The sequence below is a fragment of the Platichthys flesus genome, chromosome 13 (genome assembly GCF_949316205.1).
Source record: "Platichthys flesus chromosome 13, fPlaFle2.1, whole genome shotgun sequence".
NCBI lineage: Eukaryota > Metazoa > Chordata > Actinopteri > Pleuronectiformes > Pleuronectidae > Platichthys > Platichthys flesus.
The window spans coordinates 737218-751083 of NC_084957.1; the positions used below are offsets into that span (position 1 = coordinate 737218).

Genomic DNA, 13866 nt, shown 5'->3' on the forward strand with positions numbered 1-13866 from the left:
CAACCCTTCCCTCTGCAACTGGATACTGGACTTCCTATCCAACAGACCCCAGTCTGTAAGGTTAAAGAACCACACCTCCTCAACCCTGATCCTGAACACTGGCGTGCCACAGGGCTGTGTGCTAAGTCCTCTCCTCTACTCACTATTCACGTATGACTGCATTCCTGTACATGTAACCAATACTTTTGTCAAGTTTGCAGACGATACTACAGTGATTGGCCTCATCAGCAACAACGATGAGTCGGCCTACAGAGAAGAGGTCCAGCACCTGGCGGCGTGGTGCACTTACAACAACCTGGGTCTCAACCCCAAGAAGATCAAAGAGCATTGTGGACTTCAGGAAGAAAGGCGGCACACACACCCCCATCCATATCCACGGGACGGAGGTCGAGCATGTACCAGCTTCAAGTTCCTGGGTGTCCACATCTCTGAGGACCTCTCTTGGACCCTCAACATCTCAACCCTGGTCAAGAAAGCTCACCAGCGTCTCTTCTTCCTGAGGAGACTGAGGATGGCTCATCTGTCTCCTCAGATTCTTGTGAATTTCTACCGCTGCACCATCGAGAGCATCCTCACCAGCTGCATCTCAATGTGGTATGGCAGCTGCTCTGTTGCGCACCGGAAGTCACTGCAGAGGGTGGTTAAAACTGCCCAATGCATCACCAGTTCTTCCCTCCCCACAATTGCAGCTGTCCAGATCAAGAGACGTCTGCGGAGAACGCACAGCATTGTCAAGGACAGCTCTCACCCCAGCCACAGACTGTTTGCCCTCCTCCCCTCTGGGAGGCGCTACAGGGTCCTCCGTTCCAGGACTAGCAGGTTCAGGACCAGCTTCATCCCTGCAGCTGTCACCCTGCTGAGCTCTGCACCGCAGTGACAGCAGCAGCCCCCCCGGCCACACACCCTCCTCCAACCACTGAACTGTTACTTTTTTTTACTACTGTATTGTCCTGCCTATAGTATATTCATATTCATATATTTTTATATTTTTATCTTGCTTAAAGTTATTTTTTCATACAATACCTGTTAATACTGTACTACTTCAGATATATTACTTACTGGTCATAGTTCTTATATCATACAAAAGCTGTTAATACTGTACTATTTCCTTTATTACTGCTCATAGTTCTTATATCATACAATACCTGTCAATACTGTATTATTCCATATATATTTGCTACTGTGCATATCTTATTTATTAACATTTCAAATACGCACAATACTCTGCATTTTAATTTCGTTGTATAAGTACTTATACTGTGCAGTGACAATAAAGTTGAATCTAATCTAATCTAATCTAAAGATGAAATTTAATAATTACATTGTACATCTCATGCTAAGGTGACGGTACCTCTCCTGGAACCGTCACCTTATCGTGGTGGAGAGGTTTGCGTGTCCCTGTGAACCTGAGGGCTGTGTTGTCTGGAGCCTTGTGCTCCTGGTAGGGTCTCTCATGGCAGAGTGGTCTCAGGACAGGGGCCAGACTAAGAATGGTTAAAAAAGCCTCAATGAACATCGAAAAAAGAGGAGATGGGACCCGGCCCGGAGGAAGCCCGGGGCCCCCGTCTGAAGCTAGGCCCAGACGGAGGGCTCGATGGCGAGCGCCTGGTGGCCGGGTTTGCCACGGAGCCCGGTCGGGCATAGCCCGAACAAACTACGTGGCACCCCCCCTCTCTTCATCTCATGGGCCCACCACCTGTGGGAAGACCCGTTGGGGTCGGGTGCGCAGCCACATGGGTGGCAGCGAAGGTCAGGGGTCTCGACGGACCAGACCCGGGCGGCAGAAGCTGGCTCTGGGGACGTGGAACGTCACCTCGCTGTGGGGAAAGGAACCGGAGCTTGTGAGGGAGGTGGAGCGCTATCAGTTAGATCTGGTGGGGCTTACCTCCACGCACAGTCTCAGCTCTGGTACCGTACTCCTGGATAAGGGTTGGACTCTATTCTTCTCCGGAGTTGCCAAGGGCGTGAGGCGCCGGGCGGGTGTGGGGATACTCATAAATCCCCGGCTGAGCGCCGCGGTGTTGGAGTTTACCCCGGTAGACGAGAGGGTCGCCTCCCTGCACCTAAGGGTTGTAGGGGGGAAAACTCTGACTGTTGTTTGTGCGTATGCACCAAACAGCAGCTCAGAGTACTCTGCCTTCTTGGAGACCCTGAATGGAGTCCTGTATGGGGCTCCAGTAGGGGAATCCGTAGTTCTGCTGGGTGACTTCAACACCCACGTGGGCAACGATGGAGCCACCTGGAGAGGCGTGGTGGTCAAACATCTCCGCAGTGGCAAGGCCCCAGGGATTGATGAGATCCAGCCAGAAATGCTAAAGGCTCTGGGTGTTGAGGGGCTGTCATGGTTGACACGCCTATTCAACATCGCATGGGAGTCGGGTACAGTGCCAAAGGAGTGGCAAACCGGGGTGGTGGTTCCCCTGTTCAAAAAGGGGGACCAGAGAGTGTGTGCCAATTACCGGGACTTCACACTTCTCAGCCTCCCTGGTAAAGTCTACTCCAAGGTGCTGGAAAGGAGGGTTCGGCCGATCGTCGAACCTCAGATTGAAGAGGAACAATGCGGTTTTCGCCCCGGACGTGGAACTACAGACCAGCTCTTCACTCTTGCAAGGATCCTGGAGGGGGCCTGGGAGTATGCCCATCCGGTCTACATGTGTTTTGTGGATCTGGAGAAGGTGTATGACCGGGTCCCCCGGGAGAAACTGTGGGAGGTGCTGCGGGAGTATGGGGTAAAGGGGTTTATCCTCAGGGCCATCCAATCCCTGTACTCCCAAAGCGAGAGCTGTGTTCGCGTCCTCGGCAGCCAGTCAGTTTCGTTCTCAGTGGATGCTGGTCTCCGCCCAGGGCTGCGCCTTGTCACCAATCCTGTTTGTGATACACATGGACAGGATATCGAGGCGTAGTCGTGGTGGGGAGGGGTTGCAGTTCGGTGGTCTGAGGATCTCGTCACTGCTTTTTGCAGATGACGTGGTCCTCATTGGATCATCGGCTTGTGACCTTCAGCACTCACTGGATCGGCTGGCGGCCGAGTGTGAAGCGGCTGGGATGAGGATCAGCACCGCTAAATCTGAGGCCATGACTCTTAGCAGGAAACCGACGGATTGCTTACTCCGGGTAGGAAATGAGTCCTTAGCCCAAGTGAAGGAGTTCAAGTACCTTGGGGTCTTGTTCGCGAGTGAGGGTACTATGGAGCGTGAGATTGGCCGGAGAATCGGAGCAGCGGGGGTGGAATTGCGTTCGCTTTACCGCACCGTTGTAACGAAAAGAGAGCTGAGCCGCAAGGCAAAGCTCTCGATCTACCGGTCGATCTTCGTTCCTATCCTCACCTATGGTCATGAGGACTGGGTGATGACCGAAAGGACGAGATCGCGGGTACAAGCGGCCGAGATGAGTTTTCTCAGAAGGGGGGCTGGCGTCTCCCTTAGGGATAGGGTGAGAAGCTCAGCCATCCGTGAGGAACTCGGATTAGAGCCGCTGCTCCTTTACTTAGAAAGGAGTCAGCTGAGGTGGTTCGGGCATCTGGTAAGGATGCCCACTGGGCGCCTTCCTTGGGAGGTGTTTCAGGCACGTCCAGTGGGGAGGAGACCTCTGGGAAGACCCAGGACTAGGTGGAGAGATTATATCTCAACACTGGCCTGGGAACGCCTCGGGATCCCCCCGTCAGAGTTGGTCAATGTGGCCCGGGAAAGGGAAGTCTGGGGCCCCCTGCTTGAGCTGCTCCCCCCGCGACCCGACCCCGGATAAGCGGACGAAAATGAGATGAGATCTCATGCTTTTATTGTGAACGTAGAGTAATGTTCCTGTGTTTCCTGGTCTTTCAATGTTTGACTTGACGACTCGTGTTGACACGGGAAGTTCCTTCCGTCCTGCGTGTTAGTGTGTAGGTTTAGGTGTGGGACAGACTAAAGAGACTCCGCAGCCCTCCAGCCCCAGACCTGGATGCGGGGAGCCGTTTGGCTCTGGGTGGATCCTGGAGCCTGAAAAGAGTGTCTGGTATGGGGGGCAGATGCAGAAAACCCTCACCTCTACAGCTTGGTCAGAGGAACCAGCCACCAGCCTCATTTGCTGACCAGTACCTGGGGGGCTGTTGGGCTCAAGGGGGACCCGGCAGCATCCAAAAGGCTTCTGGTGTGGATGGTGGACGTTGAAGAGGGGGAATCCACAGCAAAAGCCTCTCTCTTCAGCAGTCTGCTCAGAGGCACCAGCCACCTCCAGTCCCGACTGGGTCGCAGTCTCCAGTCCCTGTCCTGCGCCGGAAGTTCCCGGCAGACGCCACTCTGGTTCCGGCGTCGGAGGTCCTTGCGGTGCCTGCTCCAGTCCCCGCTCCAGTCCCTGTCCAGTGCCGGAGGGTCTTGCCCTCTGCCCCTGACCGGTCTTCTGGCCGCCCGCCTGACGGGCTCCAGTGCTTGGCTCCTGACCGCCTTCCCAACCCTCAGAACTCTGCCTCTGAGTCCCCGGGTATGTCCCGGAGTCCCTCCTCCCTTCCGTCGCAGTTCATGTTTTGGGCCGTCTAGGATCCAGCCCTTGAGGGGGGGGGGGGGGGGGGGGGGGTGCTGTCATGTTCTGTCAGTTTAGTTTGTTTAATTCAACCTCTGTGTTTTCTGTTTCCTGTTTTATTTTGTAGTCTCTGTTCCTTTAGGGTTGTTTCTGTCTTCACTTCCTGTCTTGGTGATTGTCTTTCTGACTCCTCATGTGTTGCACCTTTGGACAATGACCCCTGCCTTCCCTGTGTGTATTTAAGCCTCTGTCCTTCCCCTTGTCTTCGGTCTGATTGTCTGTTTGCTTCCTGTTTTTCTCCGGTGTTTGTTGTGCTTTTGCTCATTCTTGTTCCTCTGATCATTGTGGTGGATCATGTTCCATGTTGCTGTTCTGTTCTGCGTTCCTGCCCTGCTCTCCTGAGCCTCGTGTAAGCTTCCTTGTGCTGTTGTTTATATTAAATACCCTTTTTGTTAAATATCTCCGCTCCTGGGTCCATCTACTTCACACAACCCTGACAGTAGGTGTAACAGTTTAATTGTTATGTCCTCTTATTCTTTTATTTTGATCTTTATATGAAGCTTCTGTATAATACACGTTCCTTGTTTTCTAGTCTCAGCTGTCAATCATAAAGTCTCAGCCAGTTTATATATTAGCAATACCTGAAGCAGTTTCCAGAGGGTCATTTTCTTTTGAGGCTTCGTACATGCGACCTCAGGCCTGTTCCAACACATCGCAGTTAAATCCTAACAGATCTCAACGTCGTGGTTCTGGAGGTAAAACACACTTTCCAAGGTATTCAGTAACAACCATAATATTTTAACCAGCCGAGGCAGAATCACCACAAGCTTCAACACCGTGAAACAACGTTTTATTATCCTGTATAAACCACAAGTCTGTACAGCAGCTACTGTATTTATGTTTTATATGAAAAACAGGTTGTATTCACGCTGTCTAGAAGAGGATCGACACTATGGAAGTGTTTTCACAACCTTTAAAATCAAGTCGGCTCATGTGGATGAGGAAAAGAAAGAAGGTTAATTTCAAGGAGAAGCAGGAACTCATTGGATCATCCCCAGTAGATTATGGGACGTGTAGTTCCTTCACTCTTAAAGATAATTCTAATTGAATGGTTAAGGATTCATCTTGTAGCTGGTCCACCTGGTTCTGGGATTAAAAATCTTTATGAGGATTTTCTGAAATGTCAACGTAGAAAGTGATAAGAAACGTACTTGTTGAACTGGAGACGTTGTAGAAGTTCACTGTTAGGCTTGTTGTCAAATATATCAGCGTCCAGCTCTGAACACTATGAATCCTTCATCAGTCACGTGCACTGAGAGCAGGCTGAGGGCTTTTCATCTTATTTGGCCATGAGCTGAATCACTGCTACAATGAAGTGTGCACCAAAGAATGTGTGGGTTTAAATTTGATTGATTGCTTCGACCCTTCTGACCACCTCGAACACATCTACTATTAGAATTACTGAATTTTATACACAAGCATTTGATGTGAAACGACTTCCTCAGGGTCAGTTATAAAACATCATGTTGGATTATGTTGACTCTTTCCCTCTGGACGACACAGTGTGTGTGTAATGTCCCACAAGGCTGTGACCACTGGCAGATAATTAGGTGTTTACAGAGTGGCTGTAATCAGCTCCCCCGACTCTCAGGGACGACTTCTGAGCACGTCTTACTACACATCATCACAGCATCTTGTTCATTGGAAACTGCTTGATTCATGGACACACACACAGGTCATGGGTCACTTTGAGGGATGTTTCCCTGACCAACCTACTGATAAATCAGTAAATTAGAGTAAACTCAGCTTTGTTCACTACTCTGTGGTCTGGAATGTGTCCCTAATGGCAACTAGGGTTGCAAAATTCCGGGAATATTCAAAGCAGGAAACTTTCCATGGGAATTAACAGGAAATTGTGTAGGTTATTTATACTAACTGTATTTACCTTGTCATATACAGACATAAATATAAACATTTGTTTTGTCATAGGCTGATTTGAGGCCTGAGGAAACTTTGGGCTCTTGACTATATGCTTCTACATCTTTGTGGCATTCTTAACATAGGTCAGCAGGCCTCAATAGCCCTGCTGTAGTGAGCAGGATGCTGGGAATCATCTGCACAAGTGATGGAGAAATGCACAGAGTAGGGTGGAAATTCAACATGCAGCATGTGCTAAATTCCATACATCTTTAAAATAGATTTGAATGATGTTTTTAATGCTTAGCGTTTAATTTGCGTATATTTTTCTTTTTCAAAATTCCCCAAATTCCCAAGCTGAATATTCCTATGGAAAGTTTCAGGAAAGTTTCCGGAAATTTACCGAAACACACGCACACACAAACACACACACACTAACACACACACACACACACACACACACACGTACACACACTGTACCACCATGTCACGTTCATACAGCTTATGAAAGAGTTTCATAGATCACACTTTGTCCAGAGCACTTTAATGACACATTGCTTCATAATAAAAGGTCACCAGCAAAAGAAGGAATAAAGATCTTTGAATTGCAGTCGTATTCAACTTTATTTAAAGATGTTAGTATTTGAAACATTGACTTTCAACTCCGTACAGTTAACAACTTCTGAAATATTGATCCTCGTCTTTTAACCTTTAGGAACTGAATCAATACAAATACAGTGACACTAATATGACTCACTGTAAAGATGCTGTTGGATGGTGTTAATGAAGCTGGTACATCTCATCATCACTGCAGGTAAAAGACCTGACATCAGATCACAGTGAGGATATTTTAATGGGATTTGACCTGGAACAACAAATGTTTGAGGTGTTTGGAGATTTCTTTCATTTTCAGTCCGTATATAAATGGATTAAGAAGAGGATGATACACCATTATTTGTAATGTCAATAACAAACGGGCAAGTTTTGGTATATCTGATTCCAAACGAACTACAATGACGTCATACGCAACAAAACCGGAAAGGTTGATAAGAACCAGCAAGTGAGGTAAACAGGTCTGTAGAGCTTTTGTCCTCATTGTTTTAAACCCTCTGTTAGTGACGATGAGTATCCTGATGTATGTAAAAAGTATGAAGAGCATCGGGAGAAGACAAATATTCACTAACAGAAACACTCCATAAATGGACAGAGCCACTGAGGGCACACATTGAAGTTTGAAAATGGACGTGTTGCAGAAGAGGCCTTTCAGTCTAAAGTGACAGACCGTTATATGAATATACAATACAACTAATATTACAAATTCACAAACAGGAACAAACCAAGCTGTGAAGAGAAAGACTTTTACAGTTGTCTTTCTCATGATGGTTGGATATTGCAGAGGTTTACATATGGACACATATCTGTCATAAGCCATGGCCGACAACAATAGAAACTCTGAACCGGTCATAGTGTAATACACAGCACCTTGAAAGAGACAAGGTGGGAAAGTCGTGATCTGTTCTTCAGATAAGAAGTCGATCAGAAGCTTGGGGTAGATTGTTGTGCTGTAAAGTATAGAGTTGATTAACAAAGCTGCAATGAAGATGTACATCGGCTCATGGAGGTTTTCATGAATCACAATAAGATACACAATTGTGGAATTCCAACAGATTATTATAATGTATAATGCAAACATGACCACAAAATACACATATCTGTATTTCTGCACCTCCACATGTCCATCGAAAGTTATATACGTTACATTGACTTCATCATCCATCAGGCTTCTGAAAAACAGAGTGAATCAGTAACAGGTGCAGATCATACAACAGCCGTTCATAAAGATCCTGTAACAAGTCTCCTTGAGAGGAGTTCAGGAGCCTGTGGCCTGTAGGAGATTCACTCACAGACTCCAGAGGCACAGACAGTGGAGGGCTGCACGCTGGCTTTTTATCAGACTGCTTCACCCTCCATGAATCTCATTAAACTCTCCAACAACATGTCAACAACTTCAGAAAACTCCAGGGTCCTGGACCCAGAGGTTTTGTTCCTGATGACCTCCTCTTGTTAGTTTCTACACATTGTTTTCTAATGTTTCAAATCAAATCAAAATCAAAGGTTATGTTCACATGCACCAAATAGCTTAGTGTCATCAGAGCAGTAGTTTTCTCATGACCTGACGGGAAGTACAACATAAAAATAAATAACATATAACATTTAACCAAATAACATGAAACATAGAACATAGTACAACAATTTCAATTTAAATGAAGGCTAGCAGCAGTTTACAGGGTGATGGAGTGAGGGAAATAAAATTAAATAATGTGCATAAATGTGTAGTAAGTTAGTGTAATTGTATGAATGGGGGAGAAGAATGTACATGGTGATGGCGACTGTTCAGTGGGTCAGTGTTGGTTGTTCAGAAGCCTTACAGCCTGGGGGAAGAAGCTGTTTGTGAGTCTGGTAGTCTGTGCCCGGATGCTCCGGAAACGTCTGCCAGACGGCAGCAGGGTGAGAAGTCCACAGCCTGGGTGGCTGTGGTCCTTGATGATCTTCTGTGCTTTTATCAGGCACTTTGTGTTGTAGATGCCTTGCACGGAAGGGAGATGGCAGCCGATGATTCGCACCGCTGTCTTCACCACCCTCTGCAGGGCCTTGCGATCAGCAGCAGTAACTGTATATAACGATGATTAGTGACTGTATATGTATATGGTGGGGGTGCACTCATCCCCACCATTATGAAGTGCCTCGAGAGGATGGTCCTGGCTCACCTCAAAACCCGTTTACCACCCACACTGGACCCCTTCCAATTCGCCTACAGCCAGAACAGGAGTACGGAGGATGCCATCTCCACGGCACTTCACTCCGCACTTTCTCACCTGGACAATAACAACTCCTATGTAAGAATGCTGTACATAGACTTCAGTTCAGCTTTTAACACCATCATCCCCTCCAAACTGATCACGAAACTCGACGATTTAGGCATCAACCCTTCCCTCTGCAACTGGATACTGGACTTCCTATCCAACAGACCCCAGTCTGTAAGGTTAGAGAACCACACCTCCTCAACCCTGATCCTGAACACTGGCGTGCCACAAGGCTGTGTGCTAAGTCCTCTCCTCTACTCACTATTCACGTATGACTGCATTCCTGTACATGTAACCAATACTTTTGTCAAGTTTGCAGACGATACTACAGTGATTGGCCTCATCAGCAACAACGATGAGTCGGCATACAGAGAAGAGGTCCAGCGCCTGGCGGCGTGGTGCACTGACAACAACCTGGCTCTCAACACCAAGAAGATCAAAGAGCATCGTGGACTTCAGGAAGAAAGGCGGCACACACACCCCCATCCATATCCACGGGACGGAGGTCGAGCATGTACCAGCTTCAAGTTCCTGGGTGTCCACATCTCTGAGGACCTCTCTTGGACCCTCAACACCTCAACCCTGGTCAAGAAAGCTCACCAGCGTCTCTTCTTCCTGAGGAGACTGAGGATGGCTCATCTGTCTCCTCAGATTCTTGTGAATTTCTACCGCTGCACCATCGAGAGCATCCTCATCAACTGCATCTCAGTGTGGTATGGCAGCTGCTCTGTTGCGGACCGGAAGTCACTGCAGAGGGTGGTTAAAACTGCCCAACGCATCACCAGTTCCTCACTGCCCACAATTGCAGCTGTCCAGATCAAGAGACGTCTGCGGATTGCGCACAGCATCGTGAAGGACAGCTCTCACCCCAGCCACAGACTGTTTGCCCTCCTCCCCTCTGGGAGGCGCTACAGGGTCCTCCGTTCCAGGACTAGCAGGTTCAGGAACAGCTTCATCCCTGCAGCTGTCACCCTGCTGAGCTCTGCACCGCAGTGACAGCAGCAGCCCCCCCGGCCACACACCCTCCTCCAACCACTGCACATTTGAACACTTGCACTACACTGTTACTTTTTTTTACTACTGTATTGTCCTGCCTATAGTATATTCATATTTATATATTTTTATATTTTTATCTTGCTTAAAGTTATTTTTTCATACAATACCTGTTAATACTGTACTATTTCCTTTATTACTGCTCATAGTTCTTATATCATACAATACCTGTCAATACTGTATTATTCCATATATATTTGCTACTGTGCATATCTTATTTATTAACATTTCAAATACGCACAATACTCTGCACTTTAATTTCGTTGTATAAGTACTTATACTGTGCAGTGACAATAAAGTTGAATCTAATCTAATCTAATCTAAAGATGAAATTTAATAATTACATTGTACATCTCATGCTAAGGTGACGGTACCTCTCCTGGAACCGTCACCTTATCGTGGTGGAGAGGTTTGCGTGTCCCTGTGAACCTGAGGGCTGTGTTGTCTGGAGCCTTGTGCTCCTGGTAGGGTCTCTCATGGCAGAGTGGTCTCAGGTGAGGGGCCAGACTAAGAATGGTTCAAAAAGCCTCAATGAATATCGAAAAAAGAGGAGATGGGACCCGGCCCGGAGGAAGCCCGGGCCCCCGTCTGGAGCTAGGCCCAGACGGAGGGCTCGATGGCGAGCGCCTGGTGGCCGGGTTTGCCACGGAGCCCGGTCGGGCATAGCCCGAACAAACTACGTGGCACCCCCCCTCTCTTCATCTCATGGGCCCACCACCTGTGGGAAGACCCGTTGGGGTCGGGTGCGCAGCCACATGGGTGGCAGCGAAGGTAAGGGGTCTCGACGGACCAGACCCGGGCGGCAGAAGCTGGCTCTGGGGACGTGGAACGTCACCTCGCTGTGGGGAAAGGAACCGGAGCTTGTGAGGGAGGTGGAGCGCTATCAGTTAGATCTGGTGGGGCTTACCTCCACGCACAGTCTCAGCTCTGGTACCGTACTCCTGGATAAGGGTTGGACTCTATTCTTCTCCGGAGTTGCCAAGGGCGTGAGGCGCCGGGCGGGTGTGGGGATACTCATAAATCCCCGGCTGAGCGCCGCGGTGTTGGAGTTTACCCCGGTAGACGAGAGGGTCGCCTCCCTGCGCCTAAGGGTTGTAGGGGGGAAAACTCTGACTGTTGTTTGTGCGTATGCACCAAACAGCAGCTCAGAGTACTCTGCCTTCTTGGAGACCCTGAATGGAGTCCTGTATGGGGCTCCAGTAGGGGAATCCGTAGTTCTGCTGGGTGACTTCAACGCCCACGTGGGCAACGATGGAGACACCTGGAGAGGCGTGGTGGGGAGGAACGGCCTGCCTGATCTGAACCCGAGCGGTCGTTTGATATTGGACTTCTGTGCTAGTCATTCGGTGGTCTGAGGATCTCGTCACTGCTTTTTGCAGATGACGTGGTCCTCATTGGATCATCGGCCTGTGACCTTCGGCCTGTGACCTTCACTCACTGGATCGGCTGGCGCCTTCCTTGGGAGGTGTTTCAGGCACGTCCAGTTGGGAGGAGACCTCGGGGAAGACCCAGGACTAGGTGGAGAGATTATATCTCAACACTGGCCTGGGAACGCCTCGGGATCCCCCTGTCAGAGTTGGTCATGGTGGCCCGGGAAAGGGAAGTCTGGGGCCCCCTGCTTGAGCTGCTCCCCCCGCGACCCGACCCCGGATAAGCGGACGAAAATGAGATGAGATCTCATGCTTTTATTGTGAAGGTAGAGTAATGTTCCTGTGTTTCCTGGTCTTTCAATGTTTGACTTGACGACTCGTGTTGACACGGGAAGTTCCTTCCGTCCTGCGTGTTAGTGTGTAGGTTTAGGTGTGGGACAGACTAAAGAGACTCCGCAGCCCTCCAGCCCCAGACCTGGATGCAGGAAGCCGTTTGGCTCTGGGTGGATCCCGGAGCCTGAAAAAATTGTCTGGTATGGGGGGCAGATGCAGAAAACCCTCACCTCTACAGCTTGGTCAGAGGAACCAGCCAGCAGCCTCATTTACTGACCAGTACCTGGGGGGCTGTTGGGCTCATGGGGGACCCGGCAGCATCCAAAAGGCTTCTGGTGTGGATGGTGGACGTTGAAGAGGGGGAATCCACAGCAAAAGCCTCTCTCTTCAGCAGTCTGCTCAGAGGCACCAGCCACCTCCAGTCCTGACTGGGTCGCAGTCTCCAGTCCCTGTCCTGCGCCGGAAGTTCCCGGCAGACGCCACTCTGGTTCCGGCGTCGGAGGTCCTTGCGGTGCCTGCTCCAGTCCCCGCTCCAGTCCCTGTCCCGTGCCGGAGGGTCCCGGCAGACGCCACTCTGTTTCCGGCGTCGGAGGTCCTCGCGGTGCCAGCTCCAGCCCCTGCTCCAGCCCCTGCTCCAGTCTCTGGTCAAATCCCTGCCCCGCACCGGAGGCTCCTGGCTGACGTCCCCTGTGTTCCGGCGTCGGAGGTCTTCGGGGTGCCAACTCCAGTCCCTGTTCCTGTCCCGGCTCCAGTCCCTGTTCCACGCCGGAGGGTCCCGGCAGACTCCACTCCGGTTCCGACGTCGGAGATCCTCGCGGTGCCAGCTCCTGTTCCTGTCCAACATCCGGGGCTGAGGTCGGAGGTCTTGCCCTCTGCCCCTGACCGGTCTTCGGGCCACCCGCCTGAAGGGCTCCCGTGCTTGGCTCCTGACCGCCTACCCAACCCTCAGAACTCTGCCTCTGAGTCCCCGGGTATGTCCCGGAGTCCCTCCTCCCTTCCGTCGCAGTTCATGTTTTGGGCCGTCTAGGATCCAGCCCTTGAGGGGGGGGGGGGGGGGGGGGGGGTGCTGTCATGTTCTCTCAGTTTAGTTTGTTTAATTCAACCTCTGTGTTTTCTGTTTCCTGTTTTATTTTGTAGTCTCTGTTCCTTTAGGGTTGTTTCTGTCTTCACTTCCTGTCTTGGTGATTGTCTTTCTGACTCCACATGTGTTGCACCTTTGGACAATGACCCCTGCCTTCCCTGTGTGTATTTAAGCCTCTGTCCTTCCCCTTGTCTTCGGTCTGATTGTCTGTTTGCTTCCTGTTTTTCTCCGGTGTTTGTTGTGCTTTTGCTCATTCTTGTTCCTCTGATCATTGTGGTGGATCATGTTCCATGTTGCTGTTCTGTTCTGCGTTCCTGCCCTGCTCTCCTGAGCCTCGTGTAAGCTTCCTTGTGCTGTTGTTTATATTAAATACCCTTTTTGTTAAATATCTCCGCTCCTGGGTCCTTCTACTTCACACAACCCTGATAGTAGGTGTCTGTATGTGCGTGTTTGTTTAACAGTTTAATTGTTATGTCCTCTTATTCTTTTATTTTGATCTTTATATGAAGCTTCTGTATAATAAACATTCCTTGTTTTCTAGTCTCAGCTGTCAATCATAAAGTCTCAGCCAGTTTATATATTATAAATACCTGAAGCAGTTTCCAGAGGGTCGTTTTCTTTTGAGGCTTCGTACATGCGACCTCAGGCCTGTTCCAACACATCGCAGTTAAATCCTAACAGATCTCAACGTAGTGGTTCTGGAGGTAAAACACACTTTCCAAGGTATTCCAAAACAACCGTAATATTTTAA

General features: G+C 49.5%; 1 protein-coding gene across 1 annotated transcript; it reads right to left on the reverse strand.

Annotated features, from left to right (window-relative positions):
- Positions 1-7121: 7121 nt before the first annotated feature.
- LOC133967356 (olfactory receptor 13C9-like) lies at positions 7122-8266 on the reverse strand. The gene has a single exon (XM_062402768.1). It carries the CDS (start codon positions 8189-8191, stop codon positions 7265-7267), a length of 927 nt encoding a protein of 308 aa, XP_062258752.1. The 5' UTR covers positions 8192-8266; the 3' UTR covers positions 7122-7264.
- Between the last annotated feature and the right edge of the window lie 5600 nt (positions 8267-13866).